Genomic DNA, 13285 nt, shown 5'->3' with positions numbered 1-13285 from the left:
CAGCTCTGTACCATGAAAGCAGCTGTAGATGATACATATATAAATGAATCGGTGTAGTTGTGTTCTAATAAAACTATTTGCATAAATAAAAGATGGGTTAGATTTATCTCTTGGGCCCTCCCAATTTGTTGATCCCTGTTTTAAATTTTCATTTTTAGCTTGGATTGATAACAGTTGTGAGTAGAATGATGAATAAACACATTTTGATGTATGTAGTTTTTTTTCCACGGTGGAACTAGAAACATGAGAACTGCCATTCCTTCCTGGGAATGTGGAATGGAACTAACTTTTTTTTTTTTTTTTTTTTGCGGTACGCGGGCCTCTCTCACTGTTGTGGCCTCTCCCGTTGCGGAGTACAGGCTCCGGACGCACAGGCTCAGCGGCCATGGCTCACGGGCCCAGCCGCCCCGCGGCATGTGGGATCTTCCCGGACCGGGGCACGAACCCGTGTCCCCTGCATCGGCAGGCGGACTCTCAACCACTGCGCCACCAGGGAAGCCCGGAACTAACTTTTATTGTACAGTTGCTGGGTGACATGCATGAGGCCAGACATTTAATTCCTAGAGCAATCCCATACGACAGGTGGTATTAAATCGATCATGGTGACATTTTTTGATTTAGGGAGGTTAAATCAGACTGCAGTTCCTAGAGAGTGAGGACCTCACATGGTTTGTTCACTGCCATGTCTCTCAGGCCTGGAAAAACACTGGCATCTAGCTCTGGATTATTCATCAGGTCGACTAAGCACACGCTTACTGCATCAATAATCATTATTCATCAGGTCGACTAAGCACACGCTTACTGCATCAATAATCCACGAAAAGAGAAAAACAAAATATTGAAGTATAGGAAAGATATTAACCCAGTCATCAAAAGAAAAATCAGAATATTGTTGGGCTTGCTTACACTTAGCTTATGATATAATTTTTAAATACTTTGAACAATTGTGAAATATGATCTAGACATAGGAAAAAAGGCATCATACATGACTGTGTAGTTGAATGAATAATTACCCCTGTAATCATTACCTACGTCATGAGATGGGATCACAAAATCCTCCTTTACCCACTATTCTGACTTTTGTATTAATAATTTTCTTGCTTTCTTTGTAAGTTTTCTAAATTTGTATGTATCCTTGAATTATGTCGTTTAGGTTTGCCTATTTTTGGATGTTATATAAAGAGAATTAAACTCTATATATTCTTTTGTATCTTGCTTCTTTCACTTAATATTATGTTGGTAAGATTCATCCACATTGTTGTGTGTAGCCGTATTCTTTTATTTTCATTGTATAAATATATTTCAATTTATTTATCTGTTTTACTGTTTATGGTAGTTGGGGTTGTTTTTGTTTGGGCCCTAGAAAAATAAAAAGTACTGTTCTGAACATACTGATAGCTGGATCTTGGTGCACAAGTATTAGTCACCAAAGGCTCCCATAACAAAATACCACAGACTAGGTGGCTTAACAGAAATTTATTTTCTCACACTTCTGGAGGCTGGAAGTCCAAGATCAAGGTGCCAACAGGGTTGGTTTCTGATGAGAGTTCTCTCCTTGGCATATAGACAGCTGCCTTCTCACTGTGACCTCATGTGGCCTTTACTCTGTGCCTGTGCACTCCTGGTGTCCCTTCCTCTTCTTATCAGGACACAAGTCCTATTGTATTAGGACCCCACATTTATTACCTCATTTAACCTTACTTACCTCCTTAAAGGCCCTATCTTCGCATGCAGTCACCTGGGGGCTAGGGGTTCAAAATGTGAATTTCGAGCAGATACAATTCAGTCCGAAACAGCACATGTGCGTGAGTTTTTTTGGGAAGCTTATCAAGAAGTGAAACTGCTGACTCCTAGGGTGAGCATATTGTCAACTTGAGTAGATAATGGCAAACTCTTCCCCCAAGTGGTTGTACCAGTTCCTACTCCTGACGAAAGTGCATGAAGGTGCCTATTGCTCCTCATTCTTGCCAATCCTTGGTATGCCAGTCATTTTAAATTGTGCTGATCTGGTGGGTGCATAATGACATCTTCTTGGCTTTTATTTGCATTTCCCTGTTTATTAATGAGGTTGAGTGCCTTTTCATTTTTTAGTGCCCATTTGGATATCCTCTTTTGTGAAATACTTGTTCAAGACTTTTGCCCATTTTTCTGTTGGGTTGATGTCTTTTTCTTACTGATTTGTGTAGGAGTTTTAAAAAATATATTAATGATAGTCCTCTTGTTAGTTATATACAGCATTACAAATATATTTCCCCGCTCTGTTTCATATCTTTTTATTTTCTTTATTATGTATTTATCTTGTATTCCTTTATCATGTATTCCTTATCATGAAAAGGAATCTTAATTTTAAAAGAGTTAAATTTTATCAGTCTTTTCCTTAATAATTAATCACTATTTTTCTTATTCAGGAAATTCTTCCCTACTCTGAGGTTATGAAGATATTTTTCTAGATAAAAGATATATTGTTTTTCAGAGTTAGGTTTTTAATCTGCTTGGAGTTGATTTTTGTGGATGGTGTGAGGTAATGGTACAATTTCATTTATTTTTTCATTTGTCGCAGACTCAACTGAAAAGTTTATCCTTAATATTGTGCCACTTATATCATGGTACTATTGTTCACATATATTTCTGAGCTCTCCATGCTTTTTCATTTGTCTATTTGTGTTTCTGCACCATTACCTCACAGTCGTAATTACTATTGCTTTATGCAGAGTCTTGCTATCTGGTAGAGCAAGTCTTTCCTCCTAAGTTCTTGGTTCTTCACATTTTTATGTGAATATTAGAAGCAGGTTTCAAGTTTCATGAAAAATAACCTTTTGGGATTTTGACTGGAATTGCATTGAAGCTCTAAAGTAATTTGGAATGAGTTGACATCTTTAAAGTATTGAATCTTTCAATCCATGTACATGGTATGCATACCCCTTCTTTAACTGCCCTCAGTAAAGTTTTATAATTTTCTCTATAGAGTTCTAACAGTTTTTGTTAGATTTGTTCTGAGGTACATCTTTTTTTTTTTTTTTTTGCTATTGCATGTATCTTTTAAAAACAGGGGAATTCCCTGGCGGTCCGGTGGTTAGGACTCCACGCTTCCATTGCAGGGAGCACAGGTTTGATCCCTGGTCAGGGAACTAAGATCCTGCATGCTGCGTGGCACGGCCAAAACACCCCCAGATTATTTGGAAAGTTAGAAGTATATCCACTAAAAAATTATTCACAATGTGAAAGTTGAGAGTTATGTTTTATACGGCGGGAACTTTTAGTACTTCAAGCCTGGGAGGCAGCATCTCAAGTAACTGTGAGAGAAGTGCTCTGAGGAGGTGAGGTGAGGAGCCAGGACATATAGGAGTTTTGCAACAAGGGCAGGTGGTCTGAACATCAAAAGATTATTGTTAATTAAAGAAAACCGGATATGTCAACTTAAGGAATTTAGAGCTTTTCTATATATGGGAAGATGCAAGAGTCTGGGCTCACTGAAATCATTCCTTTGAGATGCACCTCAGCTATCTGGGGCCAGTATCCTGTGTTTTCATAACCTGAGTTTCCTCAGGGCTCACCAGCTCACCATAGGCTGTGGCTGCAAAGGTGGTGGCTGCAATGGCTGGTGACTGTGACATCCTTTGTTTACTGATATGGCAGGACATATTCCACTTCTCAGGTACATATTTTTATCTTTCTTTTGTATATTGTCTTTGTATCTGCAACATTCTAACTTTCACTTCTTTTACTTGCCATACCGTATGGCACAGGACCTACAGTGCAATGTTGATAGAAATGGAAATGGCATTTTTGTCTGATCTTAAAGGGGAAACTTTTAATATTTCGTCATGAAGTGTATTGTTTGCTGTAGGTTTTTTTGAGATGCCTTTTTTCTGTGTTCCAGTTGCCTTTTGCTGTAGGGACATAGACACTACCTCTGGATGGAAGGGAGTGTCAAAGTCACATTTTAAGAGTATGTGAGAAGAGAGATATTGCTACAGCCATTATGTCTGATTATGGATTTGTCTATTTCTCTTGGTATTTCTGCCAGGTTTTTTGTTTTGTTTTATGTATTTTGAGGCTGTATGATTAGGTGCCTAATTTTTTTTTTTTATTGCACCTCGCGGCATTTGGGATCTTAGTTTCTCGACCAGAGATAGAACCCGTGCCCCTTGCAGTGGAATTGCATAGCCCTAACCACTGGACCGCCAGGGATTCCCATAGGTGCCTAAAATTTTAAATTAGTTAAATCTTACTGGTGAATTATAGTGTTTAATTGTGCACCGTGGAACTCCTCTGTTTCAGTTCTTTTAGTGTTCCCCTGGAATTCAAAACAGGCATATCTAACTTATCAAATTGTAAAGTTGATTAATTAATGCATTGATTAATCAGCAGGGGGATTAGCACAAATAATTTAGCCCGTGGTTACCAGAAACTAGAAGTCAGTACTGTCTTTATTTTGAATTGTATATGGAAATAGGGGCAACTGATTCTCTTCAACACCTAAGAACCTCTAAAGTTGTAATATTGCCAGCTGTGTGATTGTTGAGTCAGTTGTACACTGTTAACCAGAATGTTGTTGACTGAAAAAAAATGTGCAACGTAAAAGTTGAGAATTATGTTTTATTTTGAGGACAAAACAAGGACTTAAGCCCAGGAGACAGTCTCTCAGATAGGTCAGGTGGCTCTGAGGGACTGCTCTAAAGAGGTGAGGGAAGGGCCAGCATATACAGGAGTTTTTGCAAAAAAGACCAGGTAGTTGGAACTTCAGAAGATTACTGTTAGTTAAAGAAAGCCAGATAGTATCTCAAGCTAATGAATTTAGTGCTTTTCTATGTATGGGAAGATGCAAGAGTCTTGGCTCATTGAAATTACTCCTTTGATGTGACCTTAGCTATCTGGGACCAGTATCCTCTTCCTTTCCATCCTGAGTCTCCTCAGGGTGCACCATGGGGGTGACTGCAGTGACTGAGGGCTTGGCAGTGAGGGCTTGGCAGTGGGCAGCCCGTTTGTCTCCATCCTGAGTTCCCTCAGGGCTCACTTTCAGGGGGGCTGTAGTGGCTATCAAGCCATCAGGCTGCAACATCCTTTGTTTACTGATATGGCAGGCCCAAACATTTTTCATTTACAATGTTGATGAATAAAAGGGAAGGTCCTGGATCTATTATCTTGCTTATGTTTCTTGAGCAAATTTCCTAATAAAGAAATTCTGTAACTTTTTTGCAGATGACACATAGTATTTAAAAATCTTTCAAAAGGGGCTTCCCTGGTGGCGCAGTGGTTGAGAGTCCACCTGCCGATGCAGGGGACACGGATTCGTGCCCTGGTCCAGGAAGATCCCACATGCCGCGGAGCGGCTGGGCCTGTGAGCCATGGCTGCTGAGCCTGCGCGTCCGGAGCCTGTGTTCCGCAACGGGAGAAGCCACAACAGTGAGAGGCCCGCGTACCGCAAAAAAAAAAAAATCTTTCAAAAGATATCTGAGTTGCACGTTTAGTGTCTTTTTAGTGGAAAAAGAAATGTTGGACTCATCTTGATAGCTATGGAGTATTATATTAGTTAAAAAGTTCTTAAAAGTTATCATATGAGCTTATGAAGGGATTTTTTTTTCGTTTATGGAAGACTAGGTGTTACATTTTGTCTCTTTTTCAGTGTGTTCTGAATAATATTTCTCTTAACAATCAGAAAATAATTCAGGAGCTCAGAGCTCAGTAAACCTAATTCAAGTACAAGCTACATTGTTTAACCTTGGTAGATATTTAATTATTCTAGGCCTTTAAAGCAAATAAAGTAACTCCAAAGTAATGTGGCCAGTATACACAACTTTTTGAAAGTGTCACCAACTGTGTGACACATCAATGGGATATAGACCTTTGCCTTTGTCCAGAAAAGTGCATATATGCATAGATAACAGAAGTTTGCACACTTTTTCAATGGCCTTCTGAATCTCATTCATAAACTATATTTATATAGTTTATAAGCGATAAACACCCATCCTCAACTCACCAACCTGGCTAGGGGTCTCCACCTAAGAGAGGTGCTTGTTCGGAGCTTTCTTTTAGGGAAATAGTCCACTAATGTGGGCAAGGTCAAGATTTCCATTTCTATCCAGCCTCCACACCACCACCATGATTATGGATATCACGTCCTACCTAACTATTTTTTGATCACATGGAGAAAGTCATGATGTGTTCTGGATTCTGGAAAATATAGTCATTGCAAGGAAAGGAACTCAGAATGATTTGCTTACTGATGCGGAGTGAATGTCACCATTTTTATATATGAAAGAAAATGTTATTGGAGTACTAACCAAATATTCTTTCTTTTTTTATTGAAGCTGTTTCCTCTGCCTCTGCTCTACATTGGAAACCACATAAGTGGATTATCAAGCACAAGTAAATTAAGGTAGAGTGCAGGATAATGGTTGATCGGAGTCTTCACTCTTTTGCTTTTAGTGTCACAAAGACCAGCTTTGATTTTTCAAGATATTGCTTGGGCTACATATAGAAGACAATAATATTCCATAATTTAAGAAAATAAGGTAGAGTTTTGAATTTAATTTGATAATGCTTTAGAAATGTTAAAAAGCTGATATATTTTTCTTTATGTTCAAGTCTGAAGATAGAATGTGAGATCTATAGAAATCAAGATAGAGAAGGTTTGATTTATTCAGGAAGATTCATTTATACGAATATGGTTCTGTGTAACTTTTGGTTTCATCACAGTTTTATAAAAGCAGGAATATTCTGTCAGATTTGGTGTAGGTCAGCCTTGGTACAAGGAAAAATAAATGACAGACGTTATTTTCACGTATGTGATATATACTTCTGAAATCTGCATTTGCATTTATTTTATGGTCCTTTGACTACTCTGTTAAGTCACTGCAAAAATGAAAATAGAAGTGTACAAAGACCAAGTCATCCTATAAATTGGAAAACGTGGTGTGAAATATGTAGACTAATGAACACACATTAGGGTGACAAACCTTATGAAAAAGATGTGAATAATGGGAAAATAAAGTCTGACCAAAGGGTGACAGAAATGGAAGCAAACCTGTTTGTATAGGGAGAGAAGAAAAGTGGCAGGTAGGAGGTAGACCAGAAGGAGAAAGTACATATAAAACTGAGAAATGTGAAATTAGGCCTGTTGCCTTTCACTCTTGTTTGGAAAGGACAGATTGTGGTTGTTGTGAAAAACAAAATGTCCAATACTGTTTTTAGTTACATATTTTAGTTGTTTTGTTGTTTCCTTCTGGGATTAGGACCGTCAATTTTCCTTAATTGTCTTAAATTTGTATTAAAACTCCCTGTGGTAGGTGCTATTGCTGTGTTGCTACATATCCTCTTGCCCTGTCTCTGAGCCCACCTGCAGCATGGGGATGCCTTCAGTTACCCTCATAGCTGCCCAGCCGCACTGGGGGTCTCTGCCTCGCAGATGAGGCCTTCTTGTTTTAGTGATCTTACAAACATCTTTATTACAAGTGTTCTTCAACACTTCTCTACATGCATAGCAGAAGAGGTAAGATGAAGGCTTCTTGGGTGCTGTGGGGGCTTTCAGCAAGTGAGACTGAGGAGGAAGGCAGGAAGATTGCTTATACGTGATGTCATGTAGTATGTTTCTCTCTCTCCCCTATTTTCCATAAACTGGTAGTTGGTCCTAGAGGCTTGATCAGATTCAGATTCAATTTTTCAGGCAACATCAGTTTATTGGTGATGTTGGGTTCCTTCTACTGCATCACCTCATGGGATACATGTTTTATCCCACCTTTAATGATATTTAATGGATCAGTTCCACTTTTAATGATTTTAAGTGGTCAGTCTTGTCCCTTTATTAGAATGTTTCCCATCAATTTTTCCCCTAATGGTTTTAGCCTCTTGATGATCATTGTCTAGATCCATTATTTCATTTCAAATTGAAAAATGATGATTTTCTAACTATATCACCCCTTCTACATTAATTGTCTAAACTCCCTCAGTAAATACAAACTTTCATTCACCATATCATGCAGGAAAGGCAGGATAAAGCTTTATTTATAAATGTTCAGAGTAATAAATTAGTGTCCTGTCACCTTCAATAGTGAGTTGTTGTTTATTGTTTGTTTTGTTTTTTACCATCATTATTAACTCATGCATTTTCATTTATTTGAAACAAGTCCCTCATGAGATATGCATTTTGCAAATATTTTCTCTCAGTCTATGGCTTGTCTTTTCATTCTCTTAACACTGTCTTTCAGAGCAGAAGTTTTAATTTTAATGAAGTTCCGCCATCATTTTTTTCTTTCACAGATTGTGCTTTTGGTGTTGTATCTAAAAACTCATTGCCAAACCCAAGGCCATCTAGATTTTCTCCTACATTATCTTCCAGAAGTTTATGTTTTACATTTAGGTATATGATCCATTTTGAACTTAATTTTTGTGAAAGGTATAAGGCCTGTGTCTAGATTCAGGTTTTTTTACGTGTAGATGTCCAGTTGTTGGAGCACCATTTGTTGAAAAGGCTAGTCTATCTCCATTGAATTGTATTTGCTCCTTCGTCAAAGATTAGTTGACTATATCTGTGTGGGTATATTTCTGGGCTCTCTATTCTGTTCCATTATTCTATTTGTTTCATTTACTTAATGTTTTAATTCATTATATAAATACTTCTTTTGATGTTCAAATTGTATCGTCTCAGGTCAGTGGGATCCTCTTTGAGTTGACTCCTATGCTCTAGAGCCCCAGTAGTCTGATTACTTCCTTTCTTCCTGGTACATGATGTCCCAGATTTATTTGGACTTTTCCTGCCATTTCTCCAAGGATCCCCTGGTTATTTTTAGTGTGAGGTTGAGGCCATAGTCTGGGTGCTGGATATGTTTAGAAGAAAGGGCTAACACAGTATCCTGATGAATAACATGTAGGGTATGAGAAAAAGACCAGGATGCCTTCATGGTTTTTGGCCTGATGAAGTGGAAGAACAGAATTGCTATTGATTAGGTCTATACCTAGGAGTAGGATTGCTGGGGGTATGGCCATTCTGTGTTTAACATTTTGAGGAACTGCCAAGCTGTTTTCCAAAGTGGCTGTGCCATTTTACTTTCCCACCAGCAGTGTACGAGGGTTACCATGTCTGTACATTCTTGCCAAATTTGTTATTGTCTATCTTTTTGATTATAGCTATCGTAGTGGTTGTGATGTCGTATCTTATTGTGGTTCTGATTTGCATTTCCCTGATGATTAATGATATTGACCATCTTTTTATGTGCTTATTGGTCATTTATATAGCTTCTTTGGAGTAATGTCTATTCAAGTCCTTTGCGCATTTTTTAACAGGGTTATTTATCTTTTAATTATTGAGTTTTAAGTCTTTAGGTATTCTAGATACAGGTCCTTTATTATATATATGATTGCAAAATTTTCTCCTATTCAGTGGATTGTCTTTTTACTCTCTTGATGGTGTACTTTGAAGCACAAAAGTTCTAAGTTTTTAAAAATTCAATTAATAATTAAGGTAAAATATACATAACATAAAACTCACCATTTTAACTATTTTTAAGTGGACAGTTAAGTGTCATTAAGTATATTCACGATCTTGAGCAACCATCACCACTATCTATTTCCAGAAATTTTTCATCATCCCAAACAGAAATTCTGTACCCATTAAACCGAATGCCCCATTCCCCCATCCCCCTGGCCCTGGTAAACTCTATTTTACTTGCTATGTCTATGAATTTGCCTATTCTAGATATTTCATACAAATGGAATCATACAATATTTGTCCTTTTATGTCCAGTTTATTTCAGTTAGCATAATGTTTTTGTTTCATCCATGTTGTAGCATGTATCAGAATTTCATTCCTTAGTAAGACTGTATAGTATTCTATTGTATATATCTATCACATGTTGTTTATCTATTTATAAAAGTTTTACATTTTGGGGAAGTCTGATATATTTATATTTGTTATTGTTGCTTGTGCTTTTGGTATTGTGTCTAAGAGAATTTTGCCTGACCCAGGGTCGTGAAGATATAATCCTATTCTTTCATCTAAGAGTTTTATAGTTTTGGCCCCTACATTTAGGTCTTTGATATATTCTTACATAATTTTTTCTATATAGTGTGAGGTAGGGGTCCAAAATCATGCTTTTGCATGTGAATGTTGAGTTGTTTCAGCATTATTTATTGAAAAGACTGTTCTTTCCCCATTGTATTGTCTTGGCACCCTTGTTGAAAATTAATTGACCGTAATTGGAAAGATTTATTTATTGATTCTCAATCTTATTGCTTTGATTAAATGTTTATCTTTAAACTAGTACTAGATAATACTGATAATTGTAGCTTTGTAGTGAGTTTTGAAATTGGGTCCACCAACTTTGTTCTTCTTTTTCAAGATTGTTTTGGCTTTCTGGTTTTCTTGCATTTCCACATTGATTATAGAATTAGTTTGTCAATTTCTGGGGGGAAAAAAGCCAGCTGAAATTTTGATAGGACTGTGTTGAATCTATAGATTTATTTGGGAAGTATTTCCATTTTAACAACATTAAGCCTCTGATCCATAACATGGAGTGTCTTTCCGTTTAATCTTCTTTCACCTTTTAACAATATTTTGTAGTTTGTAGTGTATTACAATTCTTACACTGGTTTTGTTACGTTATTCCTAAGAATTTTGTTCTTTTTGATGCTATCATAAATGGAATTGTTAATTTCCTTTTTGGATTGCTCATTGCTAGCGTATGGAAGTACAGTTGATTTTTGTATATTCATTTTGTTTCCTGCACACTTACTTCATTTGTTCTAATAATATTTTTTAATGGATTTCTAGGATTTTCTCTGTATATATCATCTGAAAATAGAGACAACTTTCTTTTCTTTTTTCCAAACTGTATACTTTTTTTTTTTTTTTTTTTGGCCTAATTGTCCCATCTAGAACCTCAACTACCATGCGGAATAGATGTAGTGGTGAGAGTGAACATCCTGGTCTTATTCCTGATCTTAGGGGGAAGAACATTCAGCTTTTTACCATTAAGTACCCTTATCTGCTTTTATTTTTTTATTATTTTTTTCTTCTTGGCTATGCTGCATGGCTTATGGGATCTTAGTTCCCCGACCAGGGATTGAACTCAGGCCCTCGGCACTGAGAGCGCAGAGTCCTAACCACTGTACTGCCAGGGAATTCCCCTTATCTGCTTTTAAAAGGCATCATCTAAAAATACTTTTTGAATTTAATGGAAAATAATAAGACTTTTTTTTTTTTTTGTCTTGCTTTGAAAAAGGCAGTTCAGACCAGTCTCATAAGACATTTTTAAGTGAAGTTCCTGAAAATTCTTTCTGCACTGCTCTCTGGTTGTAGTGTGAAACCCCTCCTCAGGTCTGGTCAGGAGGAGCTGCCCACCCCACCCCACAGACGCTGTGGTTCTGGCTTTCCTTTCTTTGGTCACCATCTTCTCAGGGTCACATTGGAAGCAGATGGAGGTGGGTTTTTCCAGCCCTGGCAGTCTGTGGCTGTGCATTGAACTGTGTCCTGGAATCTCTGGGTTTCGAGAGTGGGTGAAAGGTTCATAAGTATTTTTGAAAGGCAGTGAATGTGGTCTCATGACATAAAGTTTTAGGGAAAAATTACCCATAATTTTATCCTCTAACATACTATTTTAAATACTCACTTTCAGTCTTTTTCCATATACAGAATGTATTTTATTACAGTTGTAGACTCTACATAGTTTTGTCACCTCCTTGATTTATTTAACATTCGTTTTCGAAGAGTGGTAAAGTGTTATATTATAGAATTAATGTATAATGTTCCCTCAAGTGGATTTATCATAATTTATTTAATCATTACCTTGTCTGATATTCAGGTGGTTTCTGATGTGTTTCCCAAAGACATTACTGCAATGAACATGTTTGTGCACACGATTTTTTTTCTTTCCTTTGGATTATTATCTTAGGGTAAGTTTCCCAGCAAGACGTAATTAGGTCCTAGGTTAGGACCGTTTAATGACTGTCCATACGTAGTCCCAACTTGATTTGTCAAAGGCTGTATTGGTTCACATTGCATATAATCTTTTAGCACAAACTTTGTAGTCGTTGGATAGTATGATGTTTTGAATTGCTAGTAAGTAAAAGTGACATGAAATTATTAAATCTCCATTTCTGTTTATTATTTAATATGACTTATTAGTAGCATGTGTGATAATTAAGGTTAATTCCTTATATTTAATTTGGAAAATTAATGGGCTTAATTAAAAATGTAAGGCATTAAAAAAGTACCTGGTGTCTGATGATATTATACTTGAATCTTTTCCTGACAGCTTGCCGATGTTCACCGTGCTCAGGAAATTTACCATTCCACTTACTTTACTCCTGGAAACCATCATACTCGGGTGATTTTTGTTTTTCTTCTTTTCCTCTGGTGTCCTCTCCCCACACCCCCACATTATTTTTACCTAGCAAATTCTCAACGTCTAGTCATCTTTTCAAATAGTTGATTTGAAGTGCTAGTAGCAATAACTTAAGGGCAAATGGTTTGTTCACTTAAAAGCAGTCTCCTGTTTCCATGATTCCCTAAGAATGTAATGAGTGTTTTTTAAAAACAATTATAATTTTACATTCGATAAATAAAATGTGTGTGTGGTCAAAAATTATAAAAAAAAAACCCCAACAACCCCAAAACAGATGTAAATCTGTTTCCTGAGCCAGATGGAATATACACTGATTTTGGAATGTAGAGGAAAAGTTGTCCACGTATATAGTATAGAATAGGAGTAGCAGAAAATCAGGGAAATTCATTCTGATGCAATAATTATGATGTAACATCAGAATAAATTAATTTTTATAATGTTGGTTTAAAAATTTCTCATGAAGATACTCAGGCTGACATCTAAAAAGGTGATTCTTGATTTTGCTGTGGAGACAATTTAATGATGAAATTTGGATGATGGCCCAATGTTTTAAGTTTTACTATTGAATTTTATCTTAATCTTTGGATGCTTGATAAAAGTACATACCAACTAGACCCACCAGCAGGAGCTCTTCTGCATTTTGTCCCAGCGTCTTTCTAGTGAGAACAGAGAAATACATTTGTAATTAGATTAAGACAACTACTTAAGAAATAAAGTAAATTTGGTCTGATTTCCTAATCCATTTAAGGTACCTTTAGTACTCTTTTTACATAAAGCATTGCCCATTAGATTTTAGCTATAAAACTGTTAACAATGTCTATTTGCAGTTTATTTAAAAATATAATCTATATTTTTTCTCTCCTCCTCCTTTCCTTATCTATCTATCTATCCATCTATCCATCTGTCTGCCTACCTATCTATCCATCCACTATTTATTTATTACA

The 13285-nt window shown here is 36.7% G+C and overlaps 1 protein-coding gene across 2 annotated transcripts in view; it reads left to right on the top strand.

The window, feature by feature from the left end:
- SLC35D2 (solute carrier family 35 member D2) overlaps positions 1-13285 on the top strand; it is a gene marked incomplete at its 5' end in the record, with an annotated part of 54134 nt that overhangs the window by 18975 nt on the left and 21874 nt on the right. For both annotated transcript variants that reach the window (XM_082842462.1, XM_082842461.1), the window contains 2 exons: positions 6312-6379; positions 12252-12323. In XM_082842462.1, the coding sequence (XP_082698588.1) occupies positions 6312-6379; positions 12252-12323 (140 nt within the window). The remainder of the gene's footprint in view (positions 1-6311; positions 6380-12251; positions 12324-13285) is intronic.

The sequence above is a fragment of the Leucopleurus acutus genome (assembly GCF_964270905.1).
Source record: "Leucopleurus acutus genome assembly, chromosome: 7".
Lineage (NCBI taxonomy): Eukaryota > Metazoa > Chordata > Mammalia > Artiodactyla > Delphinidae > Leucopleurus > Leucopleurus acutus.
Note: the sequence above shows the minus strand (reverse complement) of the source record. Positions and strands in the feature narration are given on the sequence as shown.